Source organism: Giraffa tippelskirchi, chromosome 1, assembly GCF_054371585.1.
Source record: "Giraffa tippelskirchi isolate mGirTip1 chromosome 1, T2T-mGirTip1v1.2.pri, whole genome shotgun sequence".
NCBI lineage: Eukaryota > Metazoa > Chordata > Mammalia > Artiodactyla > Giraffidae > Giraffa > Giraffa tippelskirchi.
In genome coordinates this window covers 162,404,491-162,420,449 of record NC_137275.1, presented here as the reverse complement: position 1 = coordinate 162,420,449, position 15,959 = coordinate 162,404,491, and the positions used below count along the sequence as shown (strand labels likewise).

The window sequence follows — 15,959 nt, the reverse complement described above, 5'->3', positions numbered from 1 at the left end:
GTGAAATATTATTTCACATTTTAAATAACTTATTCCTGATCAGACGTGCCGGTCAGTGTTACAGGGGGTTGTCTTGGTTCATAAGCAGCACTCTCTGATCTTTATTGCCCTGTTCTCTTTTGCACTTACTAGTGGAGCATCCTGTGACCAGTTGGCATTAGAGGGGTACTTTTGAGGGGACTCTGGGATAGAAAAGGCACTTCAGGCTGCACAATTCTAGTATTTCTAGATACTAGAAATAGTGCACTGGAGTCTATGCACTGGAGGAGCATACTTATTCATGGGTGAGGACACTTCCAACTTTAAGAGATTATTCTGTTAATTTAAAGAATTGGGCGATTCTTGTAACATGTAATTGTGTTCTCAACATATTCCCTCTTGTTTTCTTAAGCAGATGAAAAACTCGGAGAACCGCCACGCAGTGAGTTCCCAGTACAGGATGCATTCTTACTACCCGCCTCCCTCCTACCTGGGCCAGAGCATGTCCCAGATCTTCACTTTTGAGGACAGCGCCTCTTACGCGGAACCCAAAGTGACCGGTAGGTTCCTGGTTACACAGTCTGGATTTGAGGTGGAGGGGATACCTGCTAGCACTGGGTCTCTGGTCCTCTCAAACAGCTTACCAATTAGCAGCTGTTGGAAAGGTTGTATAAGTATTCTTTAAAGTACTTAATTATGGAGTGATTTTTGCTTTGGTCGATTCTCAGTATCATGTTTCTCTCTTCTGGACACAGAGGGGTAGGAATAAGATAGAGACTCCGATCAGAAGCCAAAAATACATTTTCTGGAGGATCAGTATGTAATATCAGGGGCCCTTTAAATGTGGTTAAGTCCTGGTATTTTTGGTGGAATGAATCTCTCTGCATTGAAAACTAGTTTTCCAAAACTTTTCCAATGTAAAATTGAAGGTATATTCATCTTTCGCAGGAGGAAATAACATAATAAAACATTTTTGAATACAGTAGATCTCAGAGTTTATGCAGTAGCAATGCAAATAACTCTGATATAATGGCTTGAAAATAAAAAATGACTGTGTAACTGACAGAGCACTTTGAAATATGCAATTCCTCAACTTCAATTTTAACTTTCTCCCCAGTGTTTACAGTGTGATGATAGGTAGATCTTTTATGGCTGCTGTGTTCAGATCCTATTTTTAAGTTCTTTGTATTTCAGCATCATGTTTTGATCTAGGAAAGTAAGGAGCAGACACAATTCAGGAAATCAGGGCAATGGTGAGTGAGTTGGGAGAGAAACCCACTGTTAGAACTTTGTACTGGACAAAAGAAGCTGGTTTTCTGGATAGCTTGATTCTCTATAAAGAACTGGCTTCTTTGTAGAATGAGTGTTTAGAGAATGAGAATTAGAACAATGCTTGAATTTCCAAATTCAGAACAGTAAAGTCTAGAAAAGCTGCAAAAGTTACTCTTTATTTTCCATACTAAAATAAAGGGTTTTGTTAGTACAGAATACATAGGTCGAGGGGACTGACAGTGTGGACTGTGGAGAGACTGAATCACACATTGTTGATTACGCTTTGACTTTTATTAACAATCACTTTTTTTCAGGAGTGGACAAGCACAATTCTGTTTTATAAATATTCATACTATTTAATATTTGCCCATGTGGTCCTTTTTACACGCTGCATTTGATTCTGTAATTTGAATTATAAGATCCTTAAGGACAGGGAACATCTTATATACCTTTTTAGCTGCTGCGATGTCTATTTGTTATTCATCAGTTTGAGGGAATGAGTGAACAAAGGGATGTGGTTTGTAGTGAGTATGATTTGTAAGCAAGCTTGGTCTTTAAGAAGACACCATCCCAAAACAAAAGGTAAGATTCCTTACTCATTTGTCTCAAGAAGCCAGGGCACAATTTAGAGATGAAGCAGTTAAAGAAATGTTTGTTCATATAGCAAATTAGGACTGAAACTTACTTTCATAAAGAAATTGCCTGAGCTCTTTGCTCTAGGAATAATGGAATATTTTTAGAAGCACTGGCATTCTGGAGACAAGAGGTGTAAATTCAGAGCAAGGCAGTAAGACAAAAAGATAAGAGGAAATTTATTAGAGCAGAGAGGAAGGAATTTGGAGAGGCGCAGTAGACATTTGAATTTATGGCAGAAAAGGAAGAGACTCAGAAGGAGAGAGGTTACAGGGAAAAAAAGGAAAAAAAAAGACCAGCCACCCCAGTGTCCATAGTGAGAGACTGGGTCAATAACACCTAAAATTTCCTAGAACTTTTCTGGCACTACATGTGTTTGAAAGCGGTGTGAGGAGACCTTAGGCATAACCTTCTGGTCCTCCTCTAACTCAGTGATAATTAATCAGGAGGGGCAAGCTTCAGACATGAGGGAGATAGCTAGGAAGAAATGCAGTGGAATCCCAGCAATGCCTACTTTGAAATTGCCATGGAGAAGGAGAATATGAATTAATAGGATTATTTCTTAAAGAAATAATGGCTTTATAACTTCCAAATATATGGTGTCTTGGGTTTCTACATTGCATGACACTTGTACAGAGCGGGTGGGAAGGGATGGAGAAGAAGAAAGTTATGGATCAGTAGGAACACCCCAGGATCATCTCCTGGGGCATCAGTTTTATCGTCAGCACAGATAAAAGTGGGGGCCGTTTATGCCCTCTGGTGAGTGGGGTGAGGCTGGTGACAGGATGTGGGGACAGGGCTGGGGCATCAAGATAGTCATTTGTGAGAAGGTGGTCGAGGCTGGCTGATTACCAGTTACATTTATCGGTTCTACCAGGTTTGAGCTGAGGTCCTATGGTGGGTTGCATTAACAAATAATGATTTGTAAATAGTATATCAGTTACCCTATGTGGGGACTTATAAGTAATTTGAAAAACAGCTTTTTCAGTAGATTTAATGTTTTGTTTATAAAGTCTTAAGTAAAAATTTATCCACTAAATCCATTTTTCTTTGGTTTCTTTAAAGGTAAGTTTAAACCTCTCTTTGCTATCTAAGGACTTCCCTGGTGGCTCAGAGGTTAAAGCGTCTGCCTCCAATGCGAGAGACCTGGGTTCGATCCCTGGGTCGGGAAGATCCCCTGGAGAAGGAAATGGCAAACCACTCCAGTATTCTTGCCTGGAGAATCCCATGGACGGAGGAGCCTGGTAGGCTACAGTCCACGGGGTTGCAAAGAGTCGGACACGACTGAGCGACTTCCCTTTCCCTTTCCCTTTGCTATCTAAAGAAATGTGTCCAAGTTCAAGGTTTTCTTATAGTTTTGTTGAAGATTGTAACATGAAATGAAAGGTAGAGAGGGAAGGAATTACAGGGGAAGTTTTACTTTTGCGTGTTGCTTCTGTTTAATGGTTTTCTTTGCAAAAAGGCTAGGATCCATTCTGTCTCCTTCTATGTACTGAGAAGTATGAGGACATAGGTCAGAAATGGTGAGGCCTTGGTGTGTAAGACTTTGTGAGCCATTGAAAGGACTTTGGCTTTTATCTTAAGTAGATGGGAAGCCCCTGGAGGGTTTCCAAGCAAAGGGGTGACATGTCTGCTTGTGGTTTTAAAAGATCACTCTGGCTCTTGTTTAAGAACAGACTGTAGGGGTGCACGGTAAAGGCAGGGAGACCAGCTGGAATGCTGTTGCAGTAATTCTTGCAGAAGACGGCAGTGGCTTAGTCAGGGTGGGAGGGTGGGAGGATTGAATTCTAGGTACATTTTGAAGATAGAAACAAAAATTTGGTGATGCATTTGGATGTGACATAAAGGGAGAAGTGAAGGATGACTCTGTAATTTTTGATCTGATCAAGTAGGAACTTGAGGTTTCCACTTACTCGGGTAAAGAAGTCCATGGGAAAAACAAATTTGCAGGAGTTAGGAGTTAATTGTGCATGTTAAGTGCTTTTCCCTGGTGGCTCAGACAGTAAAAAATCTGCTTGCAATGCAGGAGACCTGGGTTTAATCCCTGGGTCGGGAAGGTCCCCTGGAGAAGGGAGTGCCTACCCACTCCAGTATACTTGCCTGGAGAATTCCTCAGAAAGAGGAGCCTGGGAGGCTCCAGTCCATGGGGTCGAAAAGAGTCTGACACGACTGAGCAACTTTCACTCAAGTGTGAGATGTACATAACTCATCCAAGTGGATCATCAAGTTAGGGGTTGGATGAATGTAGTCTGAGGTTGAGGGGAAGTATCACTGCTGGAAATAAAACTTGAGAGTTCAGTGTGTAGGTGTTATTTGAAGTTAATATGGTAGGATCACCTGGAGAAGGGAGTGTAGACAAAGAATAGAGGACTGAGCATTGAGCTCTGAGGCCTTCCAACATTGAGAGGTTTGGTAGATGAGCAAGACCAGCAAAGGGTAGTGTCGGGTAGGTACCTTCTCCTACCCATGAGGTAGGATGAAGGTATCTTGGGAGGCAGGGAAAGAAAGCATTTCAATGAACCAGCTAAATAATGCTGATAGATCAGATGAGATGAGGACTGGAATTGACCATGGGCTGTTCAAAGGTAGAAATAATCAGGATGATCAGTGGCTTGATGAGTGGCCAGTGTGGTGGGGAGGTGGGGACCAAAGCCTGACTGTGCGTTCAAGGACATATGGGAGAGAAGCGTCCAGGCAGCGAGTGTAAACAGCTCCTCGAAGGAGTCTTACTGGGAGGGGAGCAGTACCTGGAGAAGGTGGTGAGTTCAAGTAAAGTCCTTTCTTCTTTTTTAAAGAAGGAGGTTATTATAAAGATAAGCTGGTATGGGGTGTGGGGGGGCACAACTGTCCAGGTTAATAGCAGTGACTCTTGAGTAAGCAAGGTGGGGGGGAATCCCCAAGGACACCCCCTCATAGGGCAGTGGTCCCCAAGGTAGGGGCTGGGCATGTTTTGTCACTGGTCTAAGAGGAGATCAGCAAAGGAATTAAGCAGCAACTTGACAAAGCAGTTCTATCTATTGAACAATAAAAAAATTGGAGCTGGTAGTTTTTGTCTTTCACTTTTCTAGTAATTCATTTTTACATTGAAGTAAAATCCACCTGACATAAAATTAACCATTAACCATCTTAAAGTGTACACTTCAGTGGCATTTAGTAGGTCACAGGATTGGCTACTATCACCTGTCTAGTTTCAAGTCATTTCCATCACCCCACAGGGAATCCCCATAACTGTGAAGCCATCACTCTGAATTCTCCCTTCCACAGTCCCTGTTAACCACTAGTCTGCTTTCTTGTTTTAATGGATTTACCTATTCTAGATGTTTTGTGTAAATGGAAGCATAATATGTGGCCTTTTGGACAGTCTTCTTTCATTTAGCATAATTTTTTCAAAGCTCGTACAAGTTGTAGCATGTATCAGTGCTTCACTCCTTAGTATAGCCTAATTATATGTATGGATATACCGTATTTTGGTTATCTGTTAATGGATATTTGAGTTGTTTCCACTCTTTTTTGGCTGTTGTTAATAGCACCACTATGGGTATTCACATACAAGTCTTTGTTTGAAGATTTGTTTTTAGTTCTTCTGGGAATATACCCAGGAGTGGAATTGCTGGATAATATGGTAATTCTGTGTTTAATTTTTTTAAGAGCCTCCAAACTGTTCCCCACAGTGGCGATACCACTTCACATTCCCACCACAGTGTATGAGGGTTCCAGTTTCTTCAGCTAAATAACACATTATTTTCCATTTTTTTGCATTATGATTCTAGAAATTCATTTTTATTGTATTTTATAAAAAGCATCAGATTGTGGCAGACTGGAAACTGAAAAAAGGATTTCAACAGAACAGGTCCCTCCTTGCAGATAATTTGAAAAATACTGACCTAGTGTCCAGGTGGAAGGCTGGTTTGTTTATGTATGAGTGTAGCCAGGTCAGAGTAACAGCTGCAAGTTGTTTAGAAAGTGGTGGTAGGAGCATTCTGGAAATGATCCTTCCTCAACTTGGAATAAAGAGGCAGTTTCCACAGTAATACTGCTGTGTTAATAGATGCACACATGTCTGTAGGTAGGTGGCATTTCGTATCTGTGAAAGTTAGTCTTCAGTCCTGTCTCTTTGTGACCCCATGGACCATAGCCCACCAGGCTCCTCTGTCCATGGGATTCTCCAGGCCAGAATACTGGAGTGGGTAGCCATTCCCTTCTCCAGGGGATCTTCCCAACCCAGGGATTGAACTCAGGTCTTCTGCATTGCAGGCAGGTTCTTTACCTTCTGAGCCACCAGGGAAGCCCCTTCATATCTATAAACAGGCATTTTTCTCTACATATTGACTGCTTGAGTAAGTTCTTAGAGTATATGTGGCTGGCCAGCATTTTCAAAGAGGTTTAGATTTAAAATGGTAAAGGTGAAAATACGTAGATATTTTTGTCTCTTTATCTTACAGTCTCAATTTGAAAGTCAGAATTGTTGCATCCTATTTCTTCTGGGTCTTTGGCCTCTTCCAGCTCAAAGAAGTGACAGGCTCCTATGCAAACCCACCCTTCCTTACATTCAAACTGCTTTGTTTAGGAGACAGAAACACAGTTGAGGTGCTTATTTTCCATAACGAGCTGTTTATGTAAAAGTCCTCGGACACACGTAGGACATGAGCAGCTCTGTGAGGCCAGGGGCAGAGCGTTCACAGTTCATCCAAAGGTCAGATGGCTAAGGTCAGCGGAAAGGCCTCCTGAGTTGAAGGCCTCATGTTCCTTTGTGATATCTGGGCAGCTCACAGAGGCCTCTGTGTCCCTAAATAGGATTTTCTGAATGCATTCAGCACCGACGGTTTTGAGGCCAAATCTAGAAGTGCCTGATTTCACTGATGGCAATATGCTGCCTTCCCCACAAGTTGTCGTAACTAAACGTGAAGTGGTTGAGCTTTCATTCCATAGAAGGAAATTTCTTGATGTTGTGCATCAGAGTTGGATTTTAGCAAAAGATGATGAGGTTGAGCCTCCCTCTTTTGCAGGTGAGAACAGTCAGGTGACACACAGGCTTCTGTCTTTTTTTTTTTTTGGCTGCATGGCTTGTGCAGGCTCTAGTCAGTGAGAGTGCAGAGTCCTAACCTCTGAACAGCCAGCAAATTCCCTTCTGTCTTTTCTGACAACTTCTTTTCCTTCCTCCATGAGACAAGAGAGTGCTGATGGGATGTTGACATGTCTTCTGTGTAGCATGCTGCCTTTTGACAAGGCCACCACCAGTCTAGAAATAGCAGGCAGTTCCCAGGGCCCAACATCAGACCGAGGGACGTCAGACTTGCTCGTGAAGGAAGAAGTTCACTCACTGCAGCACTTCGGCAGGAATTGTCAGGAGGTATTCTCACACACGGAGGGCAGGGAGTGAATTCATTCATCTTTGTATTTCTCCAGGTGCCTCCCAAAGTGCCATGCTCTCAGAACTCCTGGGGAATTTCATGGTTTCTTGTATGAATAAGAAACTGACCTCTGGGTCCTTTCTGCAGGTGTCTCCCTAACCCAGAGTTGGGGATTCTGATAAAGCACTTGGTGAAATAAATAGGTCATGGAAAAACATGGGGTGCAACCCCCAGGCTGCAACATATCCTGGATTTATATCATGTAAAATCTTCTCTTTGGAAAGCTTGAATCTTGAAGACTTAAATCTTTGAATATAATGGATTTTTGATTAATAATAGCCCTGCGTGAGAAGTCAAGAGAAGCTTAATCTCTCTTCAGGCTAAGGGAGGCCTGGTGGAGTTGCAGGCAGGATGCTGTGCCACCTCTGAGCCAGTTTGTAGAGCTGAAGAAGAGGTGCAGACATAGGAGCTCAGCTCCCGGAACCACTTCCCTCGTGTTCTTTCTGCTGGTGAATCCTTTCTTCTTTCCTCTTTCCTTTTCTCACAAACACGTAACTCTCATACTGTCTATGACACCACGCCCTGTGTGTGTTGTGGGGATAGCACATTTAAGTCTTGTGGTCGTAGTATTATCCCCATTTAGCAGATGAGGACAATGAGGCGTGGAGACAATGCCTGTGAAGTAGGGAAGAGAAGGGTTCCTCATTTCCATGCCGCAGGTAGAAAAGCTGAGAAAAGTGATGACTGAGCTGGTCAAAACCCCCCAAAACAGCCTTAAAAAACTCACAGGGTATCAGGTGTTGTATTTACATTACTATTTCTAAAGCTTAATGTAAACTTCAAAACATGTTTATCTCTTGATTAACATGGTAAAGTCAGTGTTTGATTTTGTGGTGATATTTGAGATTTTTATTTAACAGGAGGGGTAAAGTGCAATATTTGACAAAGGCAAGCATTACAAACGGAGAAGACAATGGCAGCCCACTCCAGTACTCTTGCCTGGAAAATCCCATGGATGGAGGAGCCTGGTAGGCTGCAGTCCATGGGGTCGTAAAGAGTCGGACACGACTGAGTGACTTCACTTTCACTTTTCACTTTCCTGCATTGGAGAAGGAAATGGCCACCTACTCCAGTGTTCTTGCCTGGAGAATCCCAGGGACCGGGGAGCCTGGTGGATTGCCGTCTATGGGGTCGCACAGAGTCAGACACAACTGAAGCGACTTAGCAGCAGCAGCAGCAAACATTACAAAATTAAATAGGTAGTTATTAGCTTTGAAATTTAAAGTGCAAATAGAAAACCACTTTTTAAAAGTTTTTCCCCCCCTCCATGATATGATTATTATTTTAAAATTAGTGTGAACAAAAGGCTTGTTGATTTTCCCCAGGTAATTTTTTTCCCTTTGGCTGTGCCCGTGGTAAGCGGGATCTTAGTTCTCTGGCCGGGGGTCAAACCCATGGCCCCTGCAGTGGAAGTGAGGTACCTTAACCACTGGACTGCCAAGGGAGTCCCATCCTTAAATAACTTTTGAGAGAAACAGTATTTTATATTCTGCATAGTCGGTCGGTGGCTTATCATGAGGTGGATTTTACATTTTTGGTTTGTCTTTTAAATACAGGGCACTTTTGCTGAGGTTTTCCTTTGGGCTAAAGATTGCAGTCAGGAGGGAACACAGAGAGAGCAGAGCTCTGGAAAGCACAGTTTTAGGAGCCCCCAAATGTCCTGAAAGAACCAGGTTGAACACCATGACTAGACACTGCTGGCCCATGTTTTCAGGGCTCATTTTATCTTGATGGGCTGCAGATGTGACCTCAGGCCCCTACCTGCCTGCTTAGTGCAGGGAACCCCATCCATCTGTGGGCACATCACACCCCATCAAGTTTGCTGATTCTGTTACTCATTCAGTGACCACTTGTCTAAAAATCCTGAAGAGGCGGCACTAACATGGGTGTGAGCTTGGATGGACAGTAGCTGCTCTGGGCAGAGTGTCCTACACGATCATGCGTGAGATTTCCTCACTTGAATCTGACTTGACTCCATTGGGCCTCAGCAATTTTTCTCAGGCACAGTGTGGAGTAACTCCGGAGTTTATGTTCCCTCCTCAGCTCCTCAGAGGCCCAGCCCAGGCCAAGTACAACTTGAATAACCTTCAGGAAAGCTGTGCTGTCCTTCTGTCGGCGGCTGTCTTTGAAAATTGCCTCCAGAGTTAGTGAGCAGGAACAGTTAAGATTTACAAACAATGATGAAGCTTGTCATGCATCTTTCACCATTCATCATCCAGGTGCCGTGCCTGGGCGGTGAAGTGTTCTTCATAAAAACCAGCTCAGTGTGAAATACACCTCGCTGCAGTGTTTACTGCTCTGAAGCTCGTCAGCGGCCCTTTATAGTAAATCCAGATTGCGATGTGACATTACAGTATATCATTGCCCAGTGCGGCGGGGTTTACACCGCGAATGAGTGCAGTGCACACCAGATGAGGTGTCCAAATTGAGTTATGTCAGAATTTGGCTGTTATATGGGGATAGCTTTTGTTTTCCGAACACTGAAAGTTAGCTTTATATGTATTTATATTTATATATAGGCATATACTTCCCTTCTTGCACATATACATGGGCATACAGTATATGCTGGGGTCAGGTTCCAACTGGGCTTCTGCTGTAAAGAATGGTGACCGGCTTTTATGTCCCTTCCAACTGTTGTTCATTCAATTTGGCATCAGCGGAATCTTTGGGGGAAACTAGAGTAGATGGTTATTTCATGTTAGAGGTGGGTTTCATTTTGCTGTGTGTAAAGTGGTCATATTTTCCATTCTCTCTTACACACACAGAAAGGGCCCCCTTCTCCTGGGATTATGGCAGTACTGGATGATCCCTTGGCAGGAGAGTGAAGAGAGGAGAGGACGCAGGACTGGCCGGTCGCTCTGAACACATGCACTTGGACGAGGGCTCCGCAGTCCGTTGTTTGTTTATTATTTTTTAGTGGGTATCAAAGTCCTAGTGCTGCCTCTATTACCTTGAAAGATGCTGCTTCCAGAAGAAGATTTATGGTGTTTTAGCTGAAATCAGCAAAATAAAAGAGCACACTGAATTTATTGCATGATCAGGTTTATTTACATTCACCCTAAAAGAGCCAATATTAAAAATGAGCTCCATAAAAAAATAATATTCAGAGATAACAGCAGGCCCTGCCGTCCCACGATCATCTTCTTAACAGGCATATTTTTAGCTTTGCTCTTCAGTGTAGCAGGGTTGTCAAGAGAGCCATTGTGTGGTCTTCACACACCTGGCACTGCACTCAATCCAGGGCTTCTCCCTTCCATACCCCAGATTAGGGCAGGGGTCTCCCCATTCTGGAGGCAGAGGTGAACATAGCCCTCCCACCGGTGTCCTCTGCTCTTCTTCCTGGCTGTGTTCCCTTTTGGTTGCAGTGATTCTTACTTAAGATGGATTAACGGTGCCACATCTGAGCCTCCTGAAGTGGCACAGGACACTGTTGCAGGTGTGCAGTGCCGGCCCCTGGGGAGGGATGGGACGGAAGCCTCCCGTTGACCATGGTGCCTGACGAAGGAGAGAGCAGTCGCTCGTCAGCCCAACGCCATCGTTCATTAGGGTTGTAAGATTAACACAGGTGTCCAGTTAAGGTTAAATGTCACTCAATGTCTGTGGTTTATTTTAATGTTTAATAAGTATGTCCACAGTATTTTATTATGTTAAAAATTATTTGTGTCTGAATCTGGCAACCTCGGGCTTCACCCGAGTCCCTCTGAACCATTTTCCTGCACTGGGGTAAAAGGCAGAAATGAACGGTGGATGGAGGAGAGCAGTACCTTCACTAAGCGTATTCAGCAGTTTTAAGAGTTGTTTCATTTATATCTCTACAAAAATAGTACAAGAGGCAGTGCTGATCATGCTCAGAATGCTTTCCTGTTTTGGTTGAAGCTCTTCATGGGTTTCTCCATGAAAAATTTCTAGATTATTAATTCTCCTTGCATATGTTAACTGTGTTGTATCTTCCTCTGTTTAGGTAATCTGTAGGTCTGGATGTTTCTTTTATCATATTTCATAAGCTAGTTCCATTAACAAAAGAGGAAATAAAAATGAGCCCACTGCTGCCTAGACTCAAGATGGAAATGTATAGTTTTGGTGAATGTGGTTCAGTTGCCCCCTTTGTATCTTTACCAGACATTCCAGTGACTTTTGAACAAAACCAGCTCCCGTCTCTTTCTTGAGACCTCCCCACACCACACCAGGATGTGAACTAATGACTCAGTCAGTAAACAAGTGGTAAATTCATGGATTGCCAATTATGTGTTTGTGGCCCTAGCATTATGCCCAGGAGATGAACTGTGGCCTAGAACATGCTGCAGTGATGCCTAAGTGTCCCCATATCTTGGGGACACAGACCCTTCCCTTCATGTCCAAAGTAGAACAGTCTTGCCTCTAAGCCTCTGCACTGTGTGCAAAGGAGAAGCCATGTGCTGTGCTCTGTTGAGCATTTTCCAGACTTGGTTGATGACTTTGCCGTGAACCTAAGGGAACGTTTCCTTCTCCAGTTAAAGAAGCCAGGATCACAACCAGAGACTGGATAGGTGTGCTACATACATAGCCCTTGCCAGGCATGCTTCCTGTTTCTTATATGGCTGTAGAGGTGGGATGGCAAAGGAGAAAAGGAAAGATATGCCATCTGAATACAGAGTTGCAAAGAATACCAAGGAGAGATAGGAAAGCTTTCCTCAGTGATCAATGCAAAGAAATAGAGGAAATAGAATGGGAACTATTAGAGATCTCTTTAAGAAAATTAGAGATACCAAGGAACATTTCATGCAAAGGTGGGCACAATAAAGGACAGAAACCATAAAGACCTAACAGAAGCAGAAGATACTAAGAAGAGGTGTCATTAAGAAGAGGTGGCAAGAATACACAGAAGAACTAAACAAAAAAGATCTCAATGACCCAGGTAACCATGATGGTGTGATCACTCACCTAGAGCCAGACATACTGGAATGTGAAGTCAAGCGGGCCTTAGGAAGCATCACTACAAACAAAGCTAGTGAAGGTGATGGAATTCCAGCTGAGCTATTTTAAATCCTAAAAGATAATGCTGTTAAAGTGCTGCACTCAATATGCCAGCAAATTTGGAAAACTCAGCAGTGGCCACAGGACTGGAAAAGGTCAGTTTTCATTCCAGTCCCAAAGAAAGGCAGTGCAAAAGAATGTTTAGACTACCGCACAGTTGCACTCATCTCACATGCTAGCTAAATAATGCTCAAAATTCTCCAAGCCAGGCTTCAACAGTACGTGAACCATGAACTTTCAGATGTTCAAGCTGGATTTAGAAAAGGCACAGGAACCAGAGATCAAATTGCCAACATCCGTTGGATCATAGAAAAAGCAAGAGTTCCCGAAAAACATCTACTTCTGCTTTATTGACTATGCCAAAGCCTTTGACTGTGTGGATCACAATAAACTGGAAAATTCTGAAAGAAATGGGAATACCAGACCACCTGACTTGCCTCTTGAGAAACCTGTATGCAGGTCAGGAAGCAACAGTTAGAGCTGGACATGGAACAAAACACTGGTTCCAAATTGGGAAAGGAGTACGTCAAGGCTGTATGTTGTCACTCTGCTTATATTTAACTTATATGCAGAGTACATCATGCGAAGTGCTGGGCTGGATGAAGCAGAAGCTGGAATCAAGATTACCAGGAGAAATATCAGTAACCTCAAATATGCAGATGACCCCACACTTGTGGCAGAAAGTGAAGAGGAACTAAAGAGCCTCTTGATGAAAGTGAAAGAGGAGAGTGAAAAAGCTGGCTTCAAACTCAGCATTCAGAAAACTAAGATCATGGCATCTGCTCCCTCACTTCATGGCAAATAGATGGGGAAACAATGGAAACAGTGACAGACCATATTCTTGGGCTTCAAAATCACCGCAGATGGTGGCTGCAGCGATGAAATTAAAAGACACTTGCTCCTTGGAAGAAAAGCTATGACCAACCTAGACAGCATATTAAAAAGCAGAGACATTACTTCGCCAGCAAAGGTCTGTCTAATCAAAGCTATGGTTTTTCCAGTAGTCGTGTATGGATGTGAGAGTTGAACTATAAAGAAAGCTGAGCACCAAAGAATTGATGCTTTTGAACTTTGGTGTTGGAGAAGACTCTTTTTGAGAGTCCCTTGGACTGCAAGGAGATCAAACCAGTAAATCCTAAAGGAAATCAGTCCTGAATATTCTTTGGAAGGACTGATGCTGAAGCTCCAATACTTTGGCCACCTGATGAGAAGAACTGGCTCATGGGAAAAGACCCTGATGCTGGGAAGAATTGAAGGCAGGAGAAGGGACAGCAGAGGATGAGATGGTTGGATGGCATCACTGACTTTTTGGACATGAGTTTGTGCAGACTCCAGGAGTTGGTGATGGACAGGGAAGCCTGGCATGCTGCAGTCCATGGGATCGAAAAGAGTCAGACACGACTGAGCAACTGAACTGAATATATTGTACTAAAGTATAATCTTTAGTACTGACAAAGTTGTACAACCCTCATCACTGTCTAATTCCTAAGTATGTCCTTCATCCTCAAAAGAATCTCCATATGGAGTCACTCCTTATTTCCACCTTCCTCTCAGCCCCTGGAAACTATTATTCTACCCTGTCTTTATGGATTTGCCTATTTCTGGACATTCCTTATGAATGGAATCATATAATCATATTATATTTGACTTTTTTCACTTAGCGTAATATTTTTGAGGTTCATTCAAAGTGAGGCATGTAACAAGGCATCATTCTTTTTTCTAGCCAAATAACGTTTCAGTTTATGGAAAGGCTTAGTTTGTTTTGAGTTCCAAAAGTATTGCAGATCCTGGCAAAACTGTTAAACCTGAAGATTCTCAAGGGGAAATACTTGTTTTATCTCATTCTGTTAAACTGTTTACCTCATTCTGTTAAACATCTTTCAACTCACCACATGAATGTCTGTAATGAGTAGAACCTACTGTATGAAATCAAATGACACCTATAACTGGCGTGCTTAGGTTCCCCATAGACAGCCCACCAGGTCATGTGATTTTCCTGTTTTTATATGAATTCTATTTACACTAGTCTGCTAGGGCCGCTGACACAGAAGATAACGGGCTGGATGGCTTAAGAAACAGAAGTTCACAGTTCTGAGATTTAGAAGTCAAAGATCAAGGTGTCATCAGGGTTGGTTTCTGGTGAGGCCCCTCTTCTTTGGTCTTTCCTTTGTGCATGCAGAGAGAGCAAGCTCTGATTTCTTTTCCTCTTCTTACAAGAACACTAGTCCTGACAGGCTAGGGCCCTACCCTTAAGACCTTACTATGTAGCTTCATTTATGTTCCTAAAGGCACTGTCTCATTGGATGCTGGGGCTTCAGCTTATTAATATGAGGGTGGGACACAAAGTTCAGTCCATAACAGTGTTGAAGGGCTTAATGTCTCTGAACGTCTTCCTCTTCTTGATGAGGTTCCTGGAAAGTGGAAGAATGCTGGCGTCAGGTGGACCAGTGTGTATAGACTGAGTGGAGAATCTTGTCTGGTCTTACTGCCGACTGTCCAGCATCTGCTGTCCGTTCACTCGCTTCCCAAGCTGTCCAGCATGCTGACCCCAGCTGGTAGCAGGCCCTCATCTGCAAGCTGGGTCCCCAAAGCACAGAGGTTTTTAGAGATGTAAAATGCCACAGTCAGGCACACCCCACTCACCTAAAGCACTTCTTTTCCAGATTGTTGCTTTTCTTTTTCTCATCTCTCCCTACTTGGTTTCTTCTTTCTCTCTCTGTCTGAATTTGGGGAAAGAGTTTCTGATCCCTTCCAGTTTTTGCCCTTGAAGTGGTCTGTAACCTTAAACAATTAAACCCTGATGTACTGCTACAAATTAGACTCTTGGCCACTTTTCCTGGCAAATAAGGTGGTAAGAATTAGGGCCTTCCCGCCTAGTGAAATGAATGAGAAAGTATTGCATTGTTTCTTGATGTTATTATGAACCAATTCAAAGGTTGCTTCATGGTAAACTGGAGGTTCAGTTCAGTTCAGTCGCTCAGTCGTGTCCGACTCTTTACGACCCCATGAATGGCAGCATGCCAGGCCTCCCTGTTTATCACCAACTCCAGGAGTCCACCCAAACCCATGTCTATCGAGCTGGTGATGCCATACAACCATCTCATCCTCTGTCGTCCCCTTCTCCTCCTGCCCCCAATCCTACCCAGCATTAGGGTCTTTTCCAATGAGTCAACTCTTCGCATGAGGTGGCCAAAGCATTGGAGTTTCAGCTTCAACATCAGTCCTTCCAATGAACACCCAGGATTGATCTCTTTTAGGATGGATTGATTGGATCTCCTTGCAGTCCAAGAGACTCTCAAGAGTCTTCTCCAGCACCACAGTTCAAAAGCATCAATTCTGCGGTGCTCAACTTTCTTCACCATCCAAATCTCACATCCATGCATGACCACTGGAAAAACCATAGCCTTGACTAGACGGACTTTTGTTGGCAAAGTAATGTCTCTGCTTTTAAGTATGCTATCTAGGTTGTCCATAACCTTCCTTCCAAGGAGTAAGCGTCTTTTAATTTCATGGCTGCAATCACCATCAGCAGTGATTTTGGAGCCCAAAAACATAAAGTCTGACACTGTTTCCACTGTTTCCCCATCTATTTCCCATGAAGTGATGGGACCAGATGCCATGATCTTAGTTTTCTGAACGTTGAGCTTTAAG

At 43.2% G+C, this 15,959-nt stretch overlaps 1 protein-coding gene across 4 annotated transcripts in view; it reads left to right on the top strand.

Annotated features, from left to right (window-relative positions):
• DMRT1 (doublesex and mab-3 related transcription factor 1) overlaps window positions 1-15,959 on the top strand; it is a 97,772-nt gene that overhangs the window by 53,736 nt on the left and 28,077 nt on the right. For 2 of the 4 annotated variants that reach the window (XM_081504078.1, XM_081504062.1), the window contains exon 4: window positions 395-539. In XM_081504078.1, the coding sequence (XP_081360204.1) occupies window positions 395-539 (145 nt within the window). Of the gene's footprint in view, window positions 1-391; window positions 540-15,959 lie in introns of all 4 variants that reach the window. The other 2 variants (XM_081504071.1, XM_081504055.1) reach the window with 1 other exon arrangement.